The sequence below is a fragment of the Carex rostrata genome, chromosome 13 (genome assembly GCF_964058835.1).
Source record: "Carex rostrata chromosome 13, lpCarRost1.2, whole genome shotgun sequence".
Taxonomy (NCBI): domain Eukaryota; kingdom Viridiplantae; phylum Streptophyta; class Magnoliopsida; order Poales; family Cyperaceae; genus Carex; species Carex rostrata.
In genome coordinates, this window is record NC_135930.1 from 8,470,053 (window position 1) to 8,492,623 (window position 22,571).

The following is a 22,571-nucleotide window of genomic DNA, read 5'->3' on the forward strand; positions in this document are numbered from 1 at the left end:
CATTCCTTTTCTTTTTTATAGATCTCATATTATACCGAATTTTTTTTAGTTAACAGTCACATTAATTAATTCAAATTAAACAACCACCATCCCAAACTTCAAATTTCAATTTTTAGCACCAATACACTCTCAATTTACGCACCAAATTTTTTAGTATGAGGAATGGAGAAGCACACCAATTATTTTTTTAGTTATGTTATGAATTGTTTGTAATTTTTGTACTAATTTTTTTTTTGTTCTATGGTATTTATAATTATATATACACATAAAATTTGACGGTGAAATTGTAGAAAATAAAATGCACTTGTTTAACAAATTAAATTTTGGACTAAATTTGAACTAAAAATTACTACAACAAGTTATACGCACAATCTAAGCAGCGTTTTGTACTAAGTATATTGGTGCGCAAATTGCTACAAATTATACGCCCAATTCGATGAACGTTTTATACTACAAATTATACGTAGAACAAAAAAAATGTCTAAAAATTTCAAACAATTCAGAACATAACTAAAAAAAAATGGTGCGGGGAGCTAGGGACTGAGAACGTGCGGGTGGTAAAACCAAAATTTGAAGTTTTGGGTGGAGGTTGTTTAATTTTGAATTATTGGAGTGCTAACTAAAGTAATTTCGGCATATTATAGACTCCTGCATAGATAATTAGATATAAAAAATATGATCAAAATTTATTTAATTCTGTAATTCTGTTTTTTCTTTTTGCTTGGATAAAAAATAAACTTATTTAGAGAAAGGCTAGATTGGTGAAAAGTAATCTCCCTTCATATTATTGTCGAATGTCTGGTAAGGAAGAAAATAAGAAGAAAATTTAACTTTGTTACATTTCAAATTGAAAATAAATAATTTATTTCAAAAATAAAATAAATACTTTTTGATAAAATAAAAATGAAAATTCTCTCAATTTCCCTTCATTGGAGAGTCCCCGTCGCTTTCCCATTCATCCTCTCGAGAGCACTCCCGAATCTCAGGTTCTTCCTCCTCTAGGCTCGCGTTCTCCTCCTTTCATGGAGATCGCCCAAATCACCAATCAATGAACCAAAATCCCCCTTCTATCGCCTCCATTTCTCTCCGTTTCATTTTTTTACTTCTTACCTTCTTCTCTCCCCCAGTCTCGAGTCACAAACCCGACGATCACAACTACATCGTGCGTTTTTTCGACTATCGCAGCGCGGAGGTGCACCGCTCCTACCTCGAGGAGTCTTTAATCTTTCCGACGGACACGTGGCGGTGGATCGACCGTAGCAACGCTGCAGCGTCTTTCCCGACTGATTTCGGACTTCTTGAAATTGGCGAGTCCCATCGAACGGGCGTAATCGCTGCGATCCAGGGGTTAGATCGAATCAGAGACGTTCACGTGGACTCTACGTATAAGAGGGAGTTGTTTGAGGCGGATCAGGATGGGGGAAGCCAGTTCAAATTTGGATCCGAGAGAAGACCGGGGAAGCTTTTTACTAGAATGTCTTTTGAGGAAGAGAGAGAGGAAGGGGGTAGTAAGGCTGTTTGGAGTGCCTACAGTAATAGTTCGTTAAGTTGGAAGAGAAAGCTTATGATGCAGGTAAGGTTTTCAGAGAAGGAAACGTTGTTTCCAAATGGGTTGCAATCAACATACTGAGGTTAAATTTGTGTAGCTCTTGTAGTTATTATATGTTTATTTAGGATTTTACTGTATTATACACTAGAGTTTCTGTTGAGCTTTAGTTTGACCATAAATTGAACTGAACAATCCAAATCAGATTGGTGCTGCTTGTAGTAGGTGGTATCTACCAAAGCAGTCATTGTCAGTATAACACAAAAATCTGAGTTTAACCCAGTTGAAGACTAATATGGCTTTAGGCTATCCAAATTTCACCTTTTAACATTACAGCGAGCTTAATTGACCTGCAACAATGCACATTAAATCAACAGCTGCCTTCAAGTTATTATTATATTTTCAACAGAGATCACAGGTGACATCTCTTTTTGGAGCTGAACAACTATGGGCAAGAGGTTTCACTGGTTCAAAAGTGAAAATGGCTATTTTTGACACCGGGATTAGAGTTGATCATCCCCATTTTAGGAACATCAAGGTACTAGTTTTCAAATTAAAAAATCTGTGCTGTATTGAAATCCAAAGACCTACCTTCTCTTTTTGTAAGCTTGCTTTAAAACCTGATTACCTACTTTGTTTAGTAAAGGAACATTATTAACATGGAACATTTGTTACCTAGCAACCACGGGAATGTAATTTGTAGTATTGACATGAAATAGAAAGTATATAGGATAGCTGGTAATGCTATCATAAGACCAAATATCAGTATTAACTTGCTAGAGCAATGGCTTATCTTTTGTCCAGGAACGGACAAATTGGACAAATGAGGACACATTAAATGATAATTTGGGACATGGCACCTTCGTTGCTGGGGTTATTGCCGGTCAAGATACTGAATGCCTGGGTTTTGCACCAGACACTGAGATTTATGCTTACCGAGTTTTCACTGATGCACAGGTAATGACAGTATCACTTTTCTTCTGTAGTTCTCATAATTATTATTTATTATTTTTTTTTTCTGAAAATGGTGCCCCATTCTTTGGCGTATTTGCAAAAGACAACCGAGGATTCTAATACCTCATTATTTTCTCTGACTGGAAATTAGTTTGGTTGGATGCATCTTCTGATGAAATGTTGGCAATTAAGCCCTTAGTTAAACAATATTTAGCCATTCAGATATGGATGGTGGTTTGGGTATATGTATGAAGTGGTTATGGAGCAAGAAACTACCTGCTCTTTTGTAGGCTGACTTTTTGTTTCGCGAAAGTGCAAAGATGTTGGATGTCAGCTGCAAATATGATACAATACATGCTATTTGGAAAAAAAAAAGATAGTTTTGATTGGGTATAATTGGCACACCTTTTGAAATTGGTGTTCTGCACAGCTTGTTTAAATTGGGCCATTGCAACATAATGGATGTGTTGACCTCAGCTATAGCATGTAGTTTTAACATAAATTTTGAGAATATTTTGTTAACTCAGTGCAGATATCTTATACCTCTTGGTTCCTGGATGCATTCAATTATGCCATTGCAACAGAAATGGATGTGTTGAATCTTAGCATTGGTGGCCCTGACTACCTAGATCTCCCTTTTGTGGAAAAGGTATTTTAACATCTTTTAAATTTCCATTTTCTTATATTATAAATTTTGTAGGTTCTACGAATTTTCTTGGCAGCAGTTCTCTAAGCTCCATATCATGGACAGGCACACATTAATTATGAGGTTGACTGGAACAATGAATTTGACCCAGACCAAAACCAAGTGGGGCAGTTGATATTTTTCTTATTATCTTCTGTCAAGCTGAGTTCAAAATTTACTGGTTTTTCTAGGTTTGGGAGCTGACGGCAAATAATATTATAATGATATCAGCCATTGGAAATGATGGACCTTTATATGGTACATTAAATAACCCAGCTGATCAGAGTGATGTGATAGGAGTAGGCGGTATTGATTATAACAATCATATTGCTTCCTTCTCCTCACGTGGTATGACCACATGGGAGCTTCCTCACGGGTAGGTGTATGTTCCTCTATTTGGTTCTAGGAGTTCATGTATTAGTTTGTGTGTTGGAGTGTGGGTAATTGATACTCAGTTCTTTCTGTGAGGTCAATTGGTTCTGTCCTCCTATACCTCTACCTTCTTCTCAATATTAATTTGTACATGTCATTTTGGTTTCATCATCTGCCTTGCTGTTCATCTTAAAATAATAAAATATGCATGTACTGGTCCTGAACATGATCGCTATCATTTGTTTTTTAGGTTTTAATGATTAGGACTGTATTATGTCTTGAGTCGTTCATAAGACAAATCTATACAAAATTCCCACTCACATGCACCACAAAAATAAATTACAGATGAAAATTAAAGCCTTGTTTTCATTTGTCCTTATTTTTGTGTCTCTGTCACTCAAAATGCCAGTTCATTCTGACCTGAGATATGACAATTGTATTATTAAAATCCTTCGCTTTTATACTGTGTATACATGTGCACTGAAAAGAATCATGGTCTTTCAATCATCACTGAACATAATGTAACTGTAGATATGGCCGAGTGAAGCCAGACGTGGTGGCATACAGTCGTGACATAGTGGGCTCTAAAATCAGCACAGGTTGCAAAATCCTCTCTGGCACCAGTGTTGCAAGTCCAGTCGTTGCAGGTGCAGTTTGTTTACTTGTAAGTGTAATTCCAGAAAAACAGCGGAAGTTGATACTTAATCCAGCAAGTATGAAGCAGGCTCTGGTGGAAGGAGCCACCAAGCTTGCTGGGCCCAACATGTTTGAGCAAGGTGCTGGCCGTCTCAACCTGTAAGTTGACTTGCACAGTTCCTATTTACTTGATTTTAAGATTGGTACATGTCAAAATAATTTTTGGTGACGTCTATCTCATGTAATGGCAACAATATCAGCATTGTTTTCAGAATACATTGTGATGACAGCAGTATGGACATGATCATATCTTTTGTTTTTATTTCATTTAACTTGCTTTTCTCTTATTGTTGTGCAGTCTAGAAATAAAAAAAAGTTATAGCAGCCCATACACAATTTGTATGCCTATCTTATTTTAGAGTGTACTTTGTTTGGAGGTCATTAAATTATACCCCTTGTTATATGTTAATAACTCAACTCATGCTGTACCCACTGAATTTACTGAACTCTCATTTTATCCCAATCAAATCACCCCGTCTCCTTTTTGTCAAAAAAGCTAATGTAATGAACTTTATCTGGATTTCTCCTCATTCCTCTCTCGTTCTCTCTTCATCTTTACTTCTTATTTCTCTCTTCTCTTTCAACCCGTAACAGAGAAGTGAAAATGAGGAGAGAAATTAAGGTGTGGATTGAATGGTTAGATCATTGATATCTTTGCTTATGTGACGGAAGAGGACAGTGAGAAATAAAAGTTCAGTCACTTGAGGGGATAATTCAAAGCCTCATGAGACACCTTACCAATTTTAAATATTTCTTTCCTTGTTCAAATAGTCTATGTTCTGAGCCTTAGTGTTAACCTTAATTTAAAATATTATTCAATCAACTGCATAGTTTAACCCCACCCTTCAACCCTTAAGAATCTGCAAAAACACTCTCTTTACTCATTTTACTCTACATTTCCAGCTGGGACTCTTACCAGTTCCTAAAGACGTACCAACCGTGTGCAACCCTCTTCCCAAGCATTCTTGACTTCACAGATTGCCCCTACACGTGGCCATTCTGCCGTCAGCCGCTCTATGCTGGTGCCATGCCTGTGATTTTCAACACAACCATCCTTAATGGCATGGGTGTGGTTGGTTATGTTGAGGAGCCACCTACATGGCACCCTTCTGATGATATGGGAAATCTTCTCAACATCCGCTTCAGCTATTCCAGTGTTATCTGGCCGTGGACTGGCTACCTTGCTCTTCATATGCAGATCAAAGATGAAGGATCTCAATTTGAAGGAATTATTGAAGGAAACGTTACAGTAAAAGTTTACAGCCCAGGCCAGGCTGGTGCACGCAAGAGCAGTGTATGTGTGCTCCAGCTGAACCTAAAGGTTGTCCCTGCCCCTCCTAGGGCTAGGAGGATATTGTGGGACCAGTTTCACAATATCAAGTACCCCCCAGGGTATATACCAAGAGATTCGCTTGATGTGCATAATGATTTATTGGATTGGCATGGGGACCATCTTCATACAAACTTTCATATATTATATAACATGTTGAGGGATGCTGGGTATTATGTCGAGATACTTGGGTCACCTCTTACCTGTTTTGATGCTACCCAGTATGGGACGCTTCTCATGGTTGACCTTGAGGAAGAGTATTTCCCTGAAGAGATTGCAAAATTAAGAGACGATGTGGTGAACAAGGGTTTAGGGCTAGCGGTCTTTGCAGAGTGGTACCACACTGACACCATGGTAAAAATGACTTTCTTTGATGAGAATACAAGGAGTTGGTGGACCCCGATCACAGGTGGTGCAAATGTGCCGGCAATTAATGGGCTTCTGGGCACATTTGGGATTGCTTTAGGAGGAAAAGTTTTGAATGGTGATTTTTCTATGAATGGTGAACATAGCCATTATGCCTCTGGAACTGATATTGTGAGGTTTCCAGCTGGTGGATTTTTGCATGCTTTTGAGTTTCAGGATGACTCTGAGGGTGGTTCTACACAAGGCACACTCCAGATATCTTCATCGATGAAGGTATTTCTTGCGATCCTTTTACATATTTAGAGTTCTCTGAATTCTGATTATCATGCATTTTAGTGTCAAAAGTGCCCATGTTGCTCATGTTTTCTTCCATCATTTGGAAAATCATTAGGTGCTAGTTTGCATGATTGCTGTGACTTCCTATACAACATAAATGCTGTCCAAAGAACAAAACTAATTATACTACTGTACAAATTCCTACGTGTGTGGTGATGAGGATTTAAATGCCTCCATTTTTGTGTGCCTCCATATCTAAAGTTTAAATAACTTTTAATCTTTAAACGAGATATCAAAATGAAACAACAATAAACTTTTTCTGCACAGAGAAATTATAATAAAGATCTCGTGGTTTTATTTTGTTGTTTGCATTTTAGATTTTTTTTTTTGAACTTCTGAAAATGGAGCCATGATGGAAGCTAAGAAAAATGGAGGAACTTGAATGCCCCTCACTTAGAATGGTTGTAAGACGAACTCATGACAATATAAACACTGATGATTGTAGTGACAATATATGCTTCAACTGCAGGCATTTAAATTTAATCCTTACATTTGCCTTTTGAATTAGTTTAATAATGTCTACAGTATTAGTGCAGCTCTTTTCCATACTTGGTCTGGCGAAAGTTGGGCGGGGCCGTGTGTCAGTGTATGGTGACTCAAACTGCCTGGACAGTAGTCACATGGTCACAAATTGCTTCTGGCTTCTTAGGAAAATTCTTGATTTTACAACAAGAAATATCAGGGACCCAGTTTTATTTGCTGAAACTGCAAGAATCAGATCCTCACTTGACAACTCCACTTTATTACCAAGTCGCAGAACAGATGTTAATTTCTCGATTTATTCTGGAGTAATTGGGAAGGATTTGGTTTGTCAAAAGGATACAAGGTTCGATGTGTGGCAAACGAAGGGACACGACTTTGATGTTCAAGTTGTTGGGGGGAGGAATCGAAAATTACCAGGATATTCAATTCCTGACGTGGATATTGGTACCAAGTCAAATGATACCCTGACAAGGCAGGATATTGGTTTAGATAATAAAAATGAAGCGAGAAGGCTCAGTGGTGGCAGTTCAAGGGACAACACTGATTTTTTGGGTTTACTTTCTCGTGAAGAGGTATGAGTATGAATGATAAGTTTTGTTTTACTGTAGTTTCCTATTCATTGTTCTCTACCTGATTTACGATTGTGTCCATTTCAATATACAATTGGGCTAGATCAGCTCAGTACTCTATTTGCTGCTACATATATTAATCTGGCAATTGATTTTACTGATACAATCAGGTCGATGTACCGTTTATACTGATAAGTCAGTGGATCATACCGCTATCTATTGCTGCTTTTTGTAAGTAATTTATTTGCTCAGTATGACTTTGTTCGTATTTATTGCTTTTGCTTGTAATAATCATCATCTATGAATTATTTCAGGTATTTTGATATTGTTTAGTTGGAGAATGCAACAGAAGAGGAGGAGAAGAAAGAAAGGGTCTGTATCGACTCGTCTCGCAAATTTGGCATGACATAATTTTTCATTTTCAGGAAATCACTGTTGCAGATACGATACTTTATATGCCATCATTAAAGCAATGTAAGCTTTACTTACAGTAGATAATATAGGGTAGGATGATAGGTGATACTGGGTTAAAAAAGAAAATAGTGCATTGTTAGGGGTTTTACATTTTCATTCAATTTTTTTTTTCTTGAAGTAATAAGCGGTTAGAGAAAGTTTTGAAGGCATGTAGCCATTGTAAGGATACTTGGGGAAAATAGAAATTATTTGCAGTTCAGGTTAATTTCTGTCATAAATCCTCGGACCACATATGCATAGGCAATCAAATATGAGAAATAATTAACTAATGTAGACAGGATGCTTCATAGAAAAAGGCCAACAATTATAGCAACAGATTAACATTATATGACCAACAATTACAGCAGCAGTGAGTAACAATTAAACTATAGAAACAATAATGCAACTCAATTAATAATTCTCTTACTTGAGATTTTATAATTATAGCCACTCGATTACCTAATAGATAAGTACATCCCAACGCAAGAAAATCTCTCGTCTCGTTTCCATCGCTATCTATGTAGCCCGTAGCCCTCAATTGGTCGAGGTTGAACCGAGTGGAACGCTCCGAATTTTTTATTAATAGAAATAAAATAAATTAAATATTTAAAAACAACACTACTTTTAAGTTTTTTCCAAAACTAAGTAGAACGGGTTCTGTAAACCCGTCCCACCGGACGGGTCCAATTGACCCATCCCGTTAATCTGATTAGCGTTAAACATAATCACAGAAAAAAAAAAAAAAATTCACGGACGGGTTTAAGCATCCCGTCCCGGGCCTGAAAAAAAAAAAAAAATCTCCGGCCGGGTTTACACAGCCCGTCCCGTTCCGAAAAAAAAAAAAGAAAATTCCCAGGCCGGGTTTACACAGCCCGTCCCGTCCCGAAAAAAAAAAAATTAACAGCCCGGGTTCTGTTAACCCGTCCCACACTTCTTTATTTCTTCCGTCCTTGTCTCCGCAAAGCAAAAATAAATCGCTGTCTCTGTCTCTCATCTCGTTGTCTCCGCTCCGTAGCGCAAAGGAAGGCGGAAGAAAGGCAAAGAAGGGACGGACTAACGCAACCCGTCCGGATCTGCAAATTTTCGCCTCAGCCTTCCATCATTTCAGGTTTGTTTCAAATATAATTAAATTAAATTACTGTAAAAATTTATTAATTTGTAGTAATTTTTAATTTGATTTGTTATCAAACTATTGATTATAGTGAATTTAATTAATTTGTTAATTGTATTTTAAAAGAATTGATTAGGAGTATTCAAACGGTTCGATTTTGAACTGAATTAGTTCGGTTATTTCAGTTTGAACCAATTTTCCTATCACTAAGTTAGATTTAAAATAAAAACAAAGAAAAGACAAGCTACATAACACACCTAAACCCACATGCAATAGAAAAAATGAAAAATAGGAATCACTTAAACCCCTTAAATTACAGTCAGGTATTTGCTCCTCTTTTACTTAATTGGTTGTTCTTGTGACTTAACCATGAAATCATGATCATCATTAAAATACCGGAATGGTATGCTAATTCGAGTCGGTTCGGTTATATTTTTAAAACTGAATGATAACTTTGGTTTGCCAAGTTCAGTTCGGTTTCAACCGAAGCGAACCGATGAACACCCCTAGTATTGATAGCATTATTTTAGTTATTCTTGAGATTAACTACCTACTCTCAATCAGTAGTTGCAATTTATTAGATATAAATAATTCATAGGATTATTTGGACAATATTCTAGCCTAAAGTTCATAGTTCATTAATTTTAGATTTGTTGGTAATACAAGTAATTTAGGTAATGTAGGTACTTATTTTCCTAATCTATTCTGAAAATGAATTGAATTAATTAGATTTCATTTTATTAGTTTGGTAAGTGTATTTTGCAAGAAGTGATAAATTAGATAATTTATTCACCTCGTATTTTATTTATTTATCAATTTATTTATTCTTGTGAGTTTTAGAGTTCATAGGTAATTGCTTAATTTAGTAATTTATTTAATTATATTAGTGGTTAGTAAATTTAGATTGTTATTAATTTTTTTTAAAATATCATGCATGCAGAATGTCAAGTAGTCGTGATCCGGGTGGCCCTTCACTTGCTGCATCTGCACATGATGATTTTGGTTTTGAATCGGCATGGTCAGCAAATAATTTTAGCAATTTATTATGGATGCCGCATGACCAACATAAGGTCTCACGAATCCATGATGATGTAAGTTACTACATGAATCATATAATTTTGTTTTTTTTTATAGAATGATATAACTATTTGAATTACAATATTTTACTTTAATTAAATTGTATAACATTGACAGGATTACAGAGATGTAGGAGTGGACCCTCGAGGTATCTGGACTGGGATTAAGTACAACGACCTTTGCAAACCATTCTTACTTAGACTCGGTTTGTATCAGGTTTCTCAAATGGCTCACATAAAAATTGATCCAGCACTCCTCGCTGGTCTCGTGGAGCGATGGAGACCAGAGACTCACAGTTTTCATCTTCCCGTGGGAGAGATGACAATTACGCTGCAGGATGTTTCTTGTCTCTGGGCGCTGCCGATCGTAGGGTTACCGGTGACAGGTGCTTCAGACCGTACTTGGTTTAAAAGCATTAATTAGAATACAAAATTTTTGGATAAGGAAAAAAAAAACAATATTAAAATATTAAGAAACCTGCTATATATATGTCGGACACAGAATGTCTAGATTGCTGTCCCTGATTCCTGCTAGAGGAAGCCTCTAAACAAATAACACAACAACAAGGTCATTAATATATTATGTACATATATTTCAAATGAGAATGACACAAAAATAATGCAACCAACCTGCCGCACGTCTATCGGACGTCGAACGTCTAGCTTGGTGTCCCACGGTCCTTCCTTGCATTTCGTCCATCGTCATGACTATACGAGCGTGTTTTCTCCTACCCTTCTTGATTTTGTTATAATCCGGAACAATAGTTAGACCATCATAGCGAGGCCATTCACATTGGTTGGCATAGCCGTGAAATTGGCCACTCCAAGTTTCGGTAAGTGTCTTTGCGGAATACAAATGATTCACGAATATGTTGTGGTTGTATCTCCGTTCTCGACACACGGCAAGTACATGAGCACACGGTATACCGGTAAGCTGTGGTTTGAGACATGCACATTGTGCTATGTTTCCATTACTTATGATGACCTTATACCGGAAAGTTTCTTTTTTATAAGTAAAATTTCCATCTCGTTCTTTGTACACGACCCTCTCATCATGCACCTTGACCTCGTGTTCACCGTGCACACCGAGTGGCATGGATCTCATTTCCATACACTTTTTGATTCTTTTAGCCAATAGCTTTTCAACTCGCTCTGACCAAAGTTGTTGACTAGCTAAGCGAGCCATTGCTTTCTCTTGTCTATCCCTAAACCACGCAAGACACTTGTAATATGTGTCTTCCACTAGTGCAACGACTGGCAGTCTCCGGCTAAATTTGAATACATTATTCAACGATTCAGATCCGTTAGTAGTCATAATTCCCCAACGAGCGCCGTTGTCCATACATTGATACACCTTCCATGGTTTAGGGATCTCATTATGATTGGTATCTTGATATTTACCGACATTATTTAAGTACGCAACTGCATCTGGATTTTTCTTTCGTAATATTTCGAAGAACTCCTCAAACCTCAGTGGCTTCTTTTTGTTGCAAAGTATTTTAAATAGGTCACAAAGTTTTCTATTGTGTACTTTTTTCATCAAATTCTCGGCAATGTGTTGTGAGCACAATCTGTGAACGCACTCGCCACCATCCTCGTACCAACCACCGTATCTATCAGTGAATACTTTCTTGATCCCCATGTGCCGATCAGAAACAACGCACATGAACTTATTACCAATTACCTCCAGACGCAGCCACCTCATGAACCATCCCCATGTCTGGAAACTCTCTTCCCCGACTAATGCAAAAGCCAGAGGAAGCAACTGGTTCTCAGCATCGTAACCGCACGCTATCAACAATTTCCCTTGATACCTACCAGAAAGAAAGCATGCATCAATACTAATGATTGGCCTGAGATGAGGCACTGCAGCAATGCACGGACCGTAAGCCCACGCAGCTGCCTTAAACAACCTTTCTGTTGGATCTCCTGTGGGTTCGTGCGCAACTCCGAATTTTGTTCCTGGATTGTCTTTTTTAATTGCTTCCAACAATGGAGTGAGAAGGTCGTAAGATTTTTCCCAACTACCGAATAGTTGTGCGATTGCCAGCTCTCGACCACGCCACAACTTGTTATATTTGGGAATGATTCCCTTGTATTCTTTACGAACTAGCCCTTTAACGCTTTTAATGGTTAAGGCAACATTCTCCCTAATATCTTCTCGTATAACATCGGCGACCATTTTTGCAGTTAATTGTGCATGATCGGTACGAGAAGCATCGGCATGGCATGTATGCGGTCCTGAAATTGTTCTAATTTCCCACTTAGATGAAAATAATCCAGACTTAGCATACAAACGCCACGCACACCTGGTGTCCTTGCAATTAACTACCATGTTAGTTCTATTGCTCCCCGTAATTTTTACTTCAATATTCTTTTTGATGTGATAACTATTTATTTTCAATTGCAGAGCCTCTTTTGAAGAGAATTCATTACCTACAGCGAGTGTATCATGAACATGTTTCGGCCTACTGAAGAAGTTGACATCTGCGGGTTGAAATGCTGAGGTGTCATTGAAGCTTGCCACAGGGTGACTTACACCACGGTCACTTATGGGAAAATGTTCAGCCTGAACGCGTGGTGTTTGGTGTGATTGTGTCGAGGTATCATCCCGGACATCCCCTTCTGAATCAGCTTCATTATCCCAGTCGGCGTCATCCTCACATGAGTCAGCGTCCTCTTCATCATCACTTTGAGGCACATCATCAAAATCAGTATTAGGATCAGCTACCTCCGGTGGATCGATCCATGGGCTATTCTGATTATTGTATTCTGTCTGAACAGACGGTGACGACTCGTTCAGATTGGGATAAGGATGTAGATAAAAGTCTCGCTTCGGTGTTTGTTGTGTCGGATAGGGTTCAAAGAAACTGGGATCTGCATAGTTACCACTATATTGGGTATGTCGAGGGTCTTGCCTCGGTGTTTGTTGTGTCTGATAGGGTTCGAAGAAACTGGGACCCGCATAGTTATCACTATAATGGGTCTGTCGAGGTTCTGGATTTGTTTCCGGCACCATACTATTAACGAATAACTGCGGTTGTATTTCACCGATGATTGGAACCAACTCAATGTATAAATCGAGAAAAGTATACTGGGTTTGGGCACGCATACTTTGCATATAAATACCTCTCCAACTCTGATCGCACACAATTTCAATTTTCTCATAATAACGTCGGGCTGTTGTACCAACATTAACCCGTGCATGTGCTTTTAGGTTATACTCATTCTCAGAATATCCAAGTTGGCGATAAATTTCACCTTTCACATCATACTAACCGTATTCATCAGTCACACTCAATGAGAATCGAGGACTAATACTATACTCTACTCCTTTACGACCGTGTCGTATTTCACCACCAAAATAAATTCTCAGCATCAACATGATTAATTATTTTTATAAATTAACCTGCACAATAATGAATAAATTACATGTTATTATTATTACATTAATAAAAACTAATATTAATTAAATTATTTCACAAAAATTACTGAATGACATAGCAGAAAATAATAAAATCATTTAATTAAACAAATATAAAGTTCAATAATTACGTAAAAACAAATTAAATTTCATAACATTTTAGTGATACCTTACCAAATTTACCTATTGAAATATATTCATAACTAATATTAATTAAATAGAAATTACATATTATTAACCTACACAATAATGAATAAATTACATATTATTATTATTACATTAATAAAAACTAATATTAATTAAATTATTTTATAAAAATTACTGAATAATATAGCATAAAATATAATTAAAGAATTACCTGTTTGAAATTTAATTTCGCTATTAACAACAACTTCTTTCTATCTGCTGCTATTTGAGTGATGTTTTCGTCTGAACGTCTTGCCTTCTCTTCGTCTGAACGTCTCGCAGAGTGGAAATGAATAAAAGCGTGTCTGAAGGGTATAAAACAAGCTGTCCGAGTTTTTTTTTTTTTTAATTCGGGACGGGTTGTGTACTCCCGTCTGCCTTTTTTTTTTTTTTTTTTAAATCGGGACGGGTTTTGTAGTCCCGTCTGCCTTTTTTTTTTTTTTTTTTTAAAATCGGGACGGGTTTTATAGTCCCGTCCGCCTTTTTTTTTTTTTTTTTTTTTAAAATCGGGACGGGTTTTGTAGTCCCGTCCGCCTTTTTTTTTTTTTTTAGGAGCTAATTTAATTAGGCGATTATTAACCGGGACGGGTTGTATAATCCCGTCCGGTGGGACGGGTCCTCACAACCCGTTCTACTTAGTTTTGGAAAAAACTTAAAAGTAATATTCTTTTTAAATATTTAATTTATTTTATTTCTATTAATAAAAAATTCGGGTGGAACGCTTACCAAATTAAGGGTTAAACACTTACAAGAAAAATGCACAAGTGGATTTAAAAATATGTTTCGAAATTAACAAATTTCTAGATAAAGCAGGAATTTAAGTTAATAACTGAATCATAAAAAAAAAAAAAAAAGACTCTTACAAAGCCGGATCTAAACCTATAATATTACCTTTTTTTTTTATTGATAAACAAGTTACAAACAAAATAATACATATAGAGAACTAAATGAAAGTACTAACAAAAAAATGCCATTATTCTTTTTAAATTGTTCTGCACGTAAAAGAAAAAAAAAAAAATATTCAACAATGAACTAGAGAAGTTTAAAAAAGCCTAGGGGTGGACATTAAATCGGATCGGTTGTCTATATTTTTCGTAGTTGCTGGCTTAACACATTTCCCAATCTATAGCCAATCACCATTACTTAAAATAAGTTTTTTTTTGATAACTGGGCAGTAGCTGCCGAGTGGTACTTAAAATAAGTTGAAATTATTCTTTCTTTCAAGGTGCCCAGGTTATGCATGTTTCACTGAAAATAATAATAATAATAATAATATGTATATAAAACCATAACTAATTATTCATTAATAATTAAAAATACAAATATCAAATAATCTTACAAATAAGAAAAATGAAGTTTAAAGAAATCTAAGAATAATAATGTAAATGCAATAGCATTCTATATATTCTAATTTAACATATTTAACTAAGTATAAAATCATGTCGACAATAAGAAATAAGAAAATTATTTTAACAAAAAAAAAAAAAAGCTCAACATGCATAACCATAATTTATTTTAAAAAATGTGTTGATTCAATACATAATTCAAAGTCAAATAGGTATAAATTCAATTATATTATTAAGTTGGATCAAATTTGAACATGATATATAATTTTAAAATCTACTATTAATATGTATTTGACCGGTTGAATAAAATTGAATCCATTTCTAATTATAATAATCGGATCAGGTTTATCCGGTCTATCGGGTGGGTCCCCACTGGAGATCACATATTCGCATACAATGATACAACGGTAATCCTCTGCGTAAATTTTCTCTATTGCCTCCATTTTTTTGTACCTCCGTTCCAACATGCCTCCATTTTAAAAACTTTAATAACTTAAAATTTGAATATTAAAATTCAAAATAAAACCGTTGGATATGAACTGCATCATTTTATCTATGCAGATGTAAAAAAATTATAGCATTTCAACTTTGTTTTGGTTGTCATCTTAAGCTTGTAAAAATATATATTAATGTGGATAATTTCTAAATATTAATTTTTTAACTTATTAATTAACATAAAAGCAAAATCAAAATGTGATAATTTTGTATAAGCACATAGAGAAAATAACATAGATCATATCTAACAGTTTTATTTTGATGTTTAAGTTTTAAACTTTAAATTATTTAAATTTTTAAAAATAAAAATATAATAAAAACACAAAAAATAAAAACATTTGAACATCCTCATTTTACTATCATCTGCATAATTCCTGTGTCACCTTTTGCTTTCGAGAAATCCAACAGATTGCTCTCGAGACTCGAGCAGATATTTGCAACAAAAAAGGCTTGTAACTAACGAGATTTGATGATTTACCAAATTGGATATGTGTCATATTTCCTAGATTAATATAGAAAGTTGAACTTGACCGGCAAATAATATTGGGTTTTGCGAGCAACCTTGAAATGATTTGGTTGAATGGTCTATACATGAATTTTTTAGAAGTCGCTCTATACATGAATTTTTTTTATATATAAAATATTTTTTTTTAAAAAGAGAGAAATAGAAAAAGTAAGCGTATTTTTTTATTGGTAGAAATATCGGTAGGAGACACCGATAAAAAAAAAAAAAATCCAATGTTAGAATCGGTACTAATTTTACAGATCTTAACTCATTTTTTTTCATATCTTAAAATATTATATCTTTTTATAGTTTAAGTTTTTAACAGAGGGAAAAAAACCGAGTTAGAATCGATGAAATTAGTACTGATTCTAATAATATTGAATTTTTTTTTATCGGTGGAATTAGTACCAATTCTAATATTGTAATGTTAGAAGATCTTTCTACCAATAAAAAACAATAGTTACTTTTTTTATTTCTCTTTCTTCCTTTATACTTTTTTTTATAGAAAAAATATTCCCCTATACATCCGATCCTTCAGTACTTTTAGATTTGGACTGTGACCAGTGACCTACAATAATTTTAGAATGTTAATTTGGGATGTGCATGTGCATGCGCTCTGTAACCACTGCCTACCGAAAGGAGGTGCTGAACGCCTAAGGGCTTTTCATAAAAAAAGAAAAGAAAAAAAAGGAGGTGCTGTGACTGGTAAGGAATCAGGTCCCCTACTTTAATTCTCGGATCAAGTTTAGTATTTTACCTTTTCAGTGGTTGGATTGTACAAAAATGTTGGTTCTGTTTGTGCACTAGTTTTGATTAGAACAATTTCTTCTATGTCAGATGAGTTATTAAGAACAACAAACCAAGGTGAGAAATTAATTTGAAAAATAAGCTTCCTTTCTTCTTTAGGTTTTACAAATATGAGATGTCTCCACCTAATAAGTGGAAATATATTTGTTAATAGGAAATTTACTTGACTGATATTCAAAAGAAATATTTTACAAAATAAAAGAAAAAGAAAGACAAGGCATTTTTTAAAATTTAAATTCCGTCTAATAGATATACTTTACACAACTCTCAAATATCACCCCCAAATGATACATTAAACATATTTTACTGCATTGCAATAAATAATTAAACAGGCTATATATAAGTTTAAACCAAACTCCTATAAATTGCACAACAAAATCTCACTCATAGGTACATGAATCCTTTGAGAACTTGATTACCTTCGACTTCTTCGAATCGATGGTCAGATGACATGACACATGTTTTTTGTGTGTCACCTTGACTAATTCCCCAACTACATACCCGCGTGAGATGATAGTAAAATTTATAGTTAGCGGGACCGAGCCGCCAGTGCTAGAGAGCGTCAATCCGGCCCCTGCTCCATACAGAGGAACCTTTTCGCCATGTAGATTTATACTCGCTGTTCGATGGCTGTTCCTCGGTTGGTAGTATTTCTTTAACTGATGACATAATTGAGGTAAAACACAAGAGTAACACCCTTAGAATTTTAGTTTAGTTAATGCAACAAATTGAAAGAAAATGCAAGTTCCGGAATGAGCAAGGTTAAAATACTCCATTGTTTTTGTGCCTCAATCATGCCTCAAATTTCTTATCTCCATTGTCAAAATCCAAACATTCAATCCGAACCACTCAACATGATCTCCATATTAAAATATACTTGGAGACCAAAAAAATATTTAAACTTTTTGGATTTTCTTTACCATTTTTTAAATAGGTACAAAATCATTGATTTTGGATGATCCATAATTTTTTGAAAAATAATGATTTTGTATCTATCTAAAAATATAGTAAAAAAAAAATCTAAAAAATAGAAAATTTGGTTTATAAGCACATTTTTACTATGAAGATCATGTTGAACGGATCGGATCGATTGTTCCCAAAAATAGAAATAAGAATGTGAGGTATAATTGGGGCACAGAAACAATGAGGCATTTTAACCCCCGTCAACTGGAATATATTATAATAGCAAAGAAATGAAGAAACAAATGGTGCAACTAAAAGAGCATTACCTCGCCGGTAGCAATAGTAATCTCTGAAAAGGCGAGGTTTACAGGGCTAGATCTGACATGAATACCAGACATTCCTGAAGGGTTGTGCACATTTATTAATAAAGAACAGTTCACTGTCATCATCTTGGTGGGGACACCGGAGTTATCGGTGCCTTCTCCCGCATAAAAGTTACTAACAGCCAGGCTCTGCAATCCAAAGAAAGTTGCATAGTTCAAGAACATATACATTTGACATTATTAATTCATCTAACTTTTGTAGTTATTATTAGTAGAATACCGAGAGTACCCGATTTTCATATATTCTTTTTTATTATTAGTAGAATACCCGATTTTCATGTTTTTTTTTCCCGTTAAGTTTGGAACAGGACTTTATATTAGACCATCAATTGAGCCAGGTATCTTACATATAGAAACGGTTGTTTCAAGTAAAAAAAAAAAAAAAAACGAATAAACACGCAATAATTAACTAAGCAAAGAAATATGCAGGGGCGGACCCAGGATTTTCGTCAAGGGGGGCAAAAAATATCGAATCGGGTTTAAATAGCTTATCGGATTTAAACCCATAACTAATTGGATACTCGATAAAAAACAATACTTTAACTTATATTTTTCAATGTTTTGACTTATAATTTATGATGCTTTAACTTATAATTCTAATTACCAATTATAATTCAAAAAAAATGATTTTGATTTTAACACTAAATTAACCTGAATTACAAATCAAACATTTAGAGGGAGACAATTTTTTTCAGGAGAGACAAAATCAATTGGTACCGATAGATCACCACTAAAGCTCGAAATTCGGGGGGGAGGGGGGGCTGCCCCCCTGGTTCTATACTGGGTCTGCCCCTGGAAATACACACCATATGAAATACAAAATATACCCTATATTGTAATCCATGTGTCTGGTAGCAATATACACAAACATAATATCATGACTCAATACATTGAAAATTTGAAATTGAAATTGGTATCAAAGAACCTTGGTAGCCACTATCAAGTCTTTTTTTTTTTTTTTTTAAAAAAGGGTACCAAAGAATCAATTAAGCCCATAAATCCTTGTAATATATGATAAAGAACACAAGAAACAAACCTTGACAATAACATCGGCTTTGTACGGCCGGGCAGCACCCCAAAGGATAAGGCACAAGCATGCAAAGAACAAGATAAAAGCGATAAAAAAGAGAAAAATACGGCAACGTGTGCTGAGTGTGCCGTCCCCATCAAGCTCATCATATGATCCCTCTTCCTCGATCACGTTACACTCAGGCCACCCTTTCTCATTCACTGTCTCCTTTCGCCCCCCACCACCACCTTTCCGAAGGTTTCCGGAAAATCGGCTTAGAGATGAAGTCCTGCACGCAAAATAAATTTTGTTATTAACTTCTATTAATTAATCATAGATATCAATACACTACATGCAGGCAACAGGTCAGATATCACTATCCAGGCATGTGTGAGCTTTCTCATTTGTGACCTGGAATCTGGGTACTGTATGAGTCAATTTTTTCTTTAAGTTTTTCTAATTTTCTAATTTCTTTTTTAAGTTTTTTATTTTGTTTTATTTTTTTGCTTATTATTAATTTATATATATTATTGGGGGTTGGGGGGTTGCTTTCCAGATTAATCTAAATAAATAGTGTCTCAAATTAAGGTTATAAGGTATGTCCTACCTATAGGCTATAACCTGTATTAACCATAGTACTGTTAATTAACAAATTCTTCTAAGTAGAAAAAAATTATATTTATATATACACTACTATTTAAGCCAAGTATGCAACAGAAGTTACAGAATAGAAAAAAGTAAAAATAATTTGCCTTCACCTTATTATTTTCTATCTTGACATTTTTTTTTTTTTTTTTTTTGATGATTGAAATGCCCGTAGAACAGGGCAAATGATACGTACCGGGAGTGGGGCCCGAAGGATGAAGGATGTGTCGGTGACTCGTTCGGGCTATTGAAAACCGGCGTATCTTGCATTGACGAAGACTTGTAGCCTCCACCATCGTGTGAATCACGGGATGGGCTCTGCACATAGTAAGCCTGAGACCGTTTTGGCGATCGAGGCGACGAGGGTGCCAGACTGGTGACATCAGACTCTGACTTGGCATGCATGATTTTTGATTTTATTGACTGTGATTAATGGCCACAGAGAGGGTTTATCTGCAAAAAGAGAGAGAGAGAGAGAGAGAGAGAGAGAGATCAATGAGATATTTTTGTTTATCAAAATAAATTTCAGCAGTTGGAGTTGGAGAAAGACCTTCACCTTGGAATTATTTTGATAATTAAATTGTAGACTGATAAGAAATTTGGAAAATTAAAATTATACATTTGACTTGAACTATACTAGGTCCTAAATTGAAGAGGTTTAATACTATAAGGTACTAAATAACAAATTGCACCAAAATTCAGCTTTCTTTATGACGTATAATAAACATGAACAGCTAAATTATTCTCCATAATTCGAAGAGTAACAGACAAATTGTAAACATGCTGGAAATTTGAACAAGATATGAATATGATAAAATAAACTCACCGTTTTAACAATTTGCTACTGGAAACAGAGTGTAGAACAGGATTTCTGCATTAAAGGAATTTAATGAAGCAAAAACGCACCTATTAGAGAAGAATCCCGCCCCTAATTGAATTGTTGTTTTGCTTTCCCAATTGGGGATAGAATTATAGAGGAGCGGGGAGGGTGGAAGAGGAAGGAAAAGAGAGAGTGTGCTCCTAGTAAAAGAGAGAGCAAGGAGAGAAGAAAGGAAAAAGGAAGAAACGCAAGAAACAAAGTTTTGATTTTCTGTGGTTCGTAGTTGTAATGGAACATGATGCTGTCATCGTACTTTGCTACTTCTGATATATATATATATATATATATATATATATATATAGTTAGGCTGGGGTGCTATGGATAGCATAGTGGCCTCTATGCTACGGCTCAATATTCGAGTTTTCAAAATCCAAACGGTCGATCCGAACCGTTCATCTTATTCTCCATATTAATATCTGCTTGGAGACCAAATTTTACATTTTTCTGAATTTTTTTACTATTTATTAAGCCACTTTGAAAATCGCTAATCCAACGGTTTTACTGTTTTGTGCAGCCACCGTTGGATCAACAATTTTGTAAAATACTTAATAAATAGTAAAAAACTTCAGAAAAATGTAAAATTTGGTCTCCAAGCAGATATTAATATGGAGAATAAGATGAACGGTTCGGATCGACCGTTTGAATTTTGAAAACTCGAATATTGAGCCGTAGCATAGAGGCCACTATGCTATCCATAGCACCCCAGCCTAACTCTCTATATATATATATTTTGTCTATTGAATGACAACAATATCTGTCAGATATTTGGTTAAGGAAAGTATACTTTTGTTTTAAATATTTGACATATTTATGTTTATATTGATAATAACTTTTACAAGTAATATCTTAATGCATATGTGTGTCTTGTGATTCATTGAATACCCTAATTATTTTATTTTAGTGCTAAATTTTAGTTGTCTGAAAATTGAAGTTCATGTATAATATTTTTGGAGCATGCACATAGAAAATAGACATAATATTATGAAATATTTTTAAAAAGAGATTTTATTGTTATTCATTTGAAAAAATCGAAATAGGCATCACTACTTTTTATGTTAGCATTTATATTATTTTTGTTTAAAAAAAAATCGTGATAACATATTAGAATTTGAAAATTATTTCATAAGATTTCAAACTCATAATTATAATACATAATTTTTAGCATTGATTTGTTTTTTAATGCAAATTATGTATCATCTTAAGAAAAAAAACAAACATCAAAATGTAAATTTTATGAATAAGTATAAATTGTGTATTATCCGTAAAATTTATGAAATTTTAAACAATCCATAATCAAGCAAATGATTCGTGAACAGTCCTTTAATATAATATTGAAAATGGACATAAGGAAATTTTAGAAGTGTGTAAATTTCCAAAAGTTATGATAAATTAATTAAATTGAGATTGTAATCTACATTTTAAGAACCTAGATTCAAGAATATAACCCTTGTTATTTCACAGTGAGAGGGAGCTAGTTGCTAACTTGCTATAAGCTGATGTGGAGAGTGAGGCACTACATACAACACCAAAGAATATAAACAGAGAGAATCAACCTTTAAACAAAGTGCGTCAACCTTTCGATAAGATCTGCTATCGGAGACAAAACAACCAACATAAACTTCTGACGGTGTATCAAAAATGAATGTAAAATAACGGCTGGAAAAATCCTGGATTGCTGTTTCGTGTTCTCTATAAATGCAGGTGATGGTTTCGTATATTTGTCGGTATCTACCGGAAAGAATTGGAGATGATAAAGGAAACATGAAAAAAGAGTATTTGTTTTCCATGGACCTGGTTTAAGAGTATTCGAGCAAACAGCCATGTCAAAGAAAGGTTGGTTCACAAGTAGATACATGATCCAAGAGCAAACATCATTCTTACAGCATGAAGGAGCACGAACTGTCGGTCGAGTGCTATCTTCTTTAGATTTTTAATATTGATATTAATTACTGGTTGCTCCTTGTTTAAATTCGATTAAATTTTTGTTACAGGTAGAAGAATATGCGTTAAA

General features: G+C 34.9%; 2 protein-coding genes across 4 annotated transcripts; one reads left to right on the plus strand and one right to left on the minus strand.

The window, feature by feature from the left end:
• The first annotated feature begins 955 nt into the window (after positions 1-955).
• Positions 956-8,013, plus strand: S1P (SITE-1 protease). The gene is made up of 10 exons (XM_078313595.1): positions 956-1,573; positions 1,956-2,084; positions 2,351-2,503; positions 3,033-3,149; positions 3,377-3,561; positions 4,089-4,352; positions 5,157-6,222; positions 6,822-7,340; positions 7,508-7,568; positions 7,652-8,013. Exons 1-10 carry the CDS (start codon positions 1,049-1,051, stop codon positions 7,741-7,743), a joined length of 3,111 nt encoding a protein of 1,036 aa, XP_078169721.1. The 5' UTR covers positions 956-1,048; the 3' UTR covers positions 7,744-8,013.
• An 8,800-nt stretch (positions 8,014-16,813) lies between these two features.
• Positions 16,814-20,816, minus strand: LOC144564026 (uncharacterized). Of its 3 annotated transcripts, none has more exons than XM_078313519.1 (5): positions 20,587-20,816; positions 19,877-20,133; positions 19,063-19,324; positions 17,970-18,155; positions 16,814-17,399 (listed from the first exon to the last, which is right to left on the minus strand). In XM_078313519.1, exons 2-5 carry the CDS (start codon positions 20,083-20,085, stop codon positions 17,121-17,123), a joined length of 936 nt encoding a protein of 311 aa, XP_078169645.1. In that variant the 5' UTR covers positions 20,086-20,133; positions 20,587-20,816; the 3' UTR covers positions 16,814-17,120. The 3 variants fall into 3 exon arrangements, with proteins under 3 accessions (XP_078169645.1, XP_078169644.1, XP_078169646.1); XM_078313518.1 differs by having other exon boundaries at positions 20,507-20,816; XM_078313520.1 differs by having other exon boundaries at positions 19,877-20,103; positions 20,507-20,677.
• Between the last annotated feature and the right edge of the window lie 1,755 nt (positions 20,817-22,571).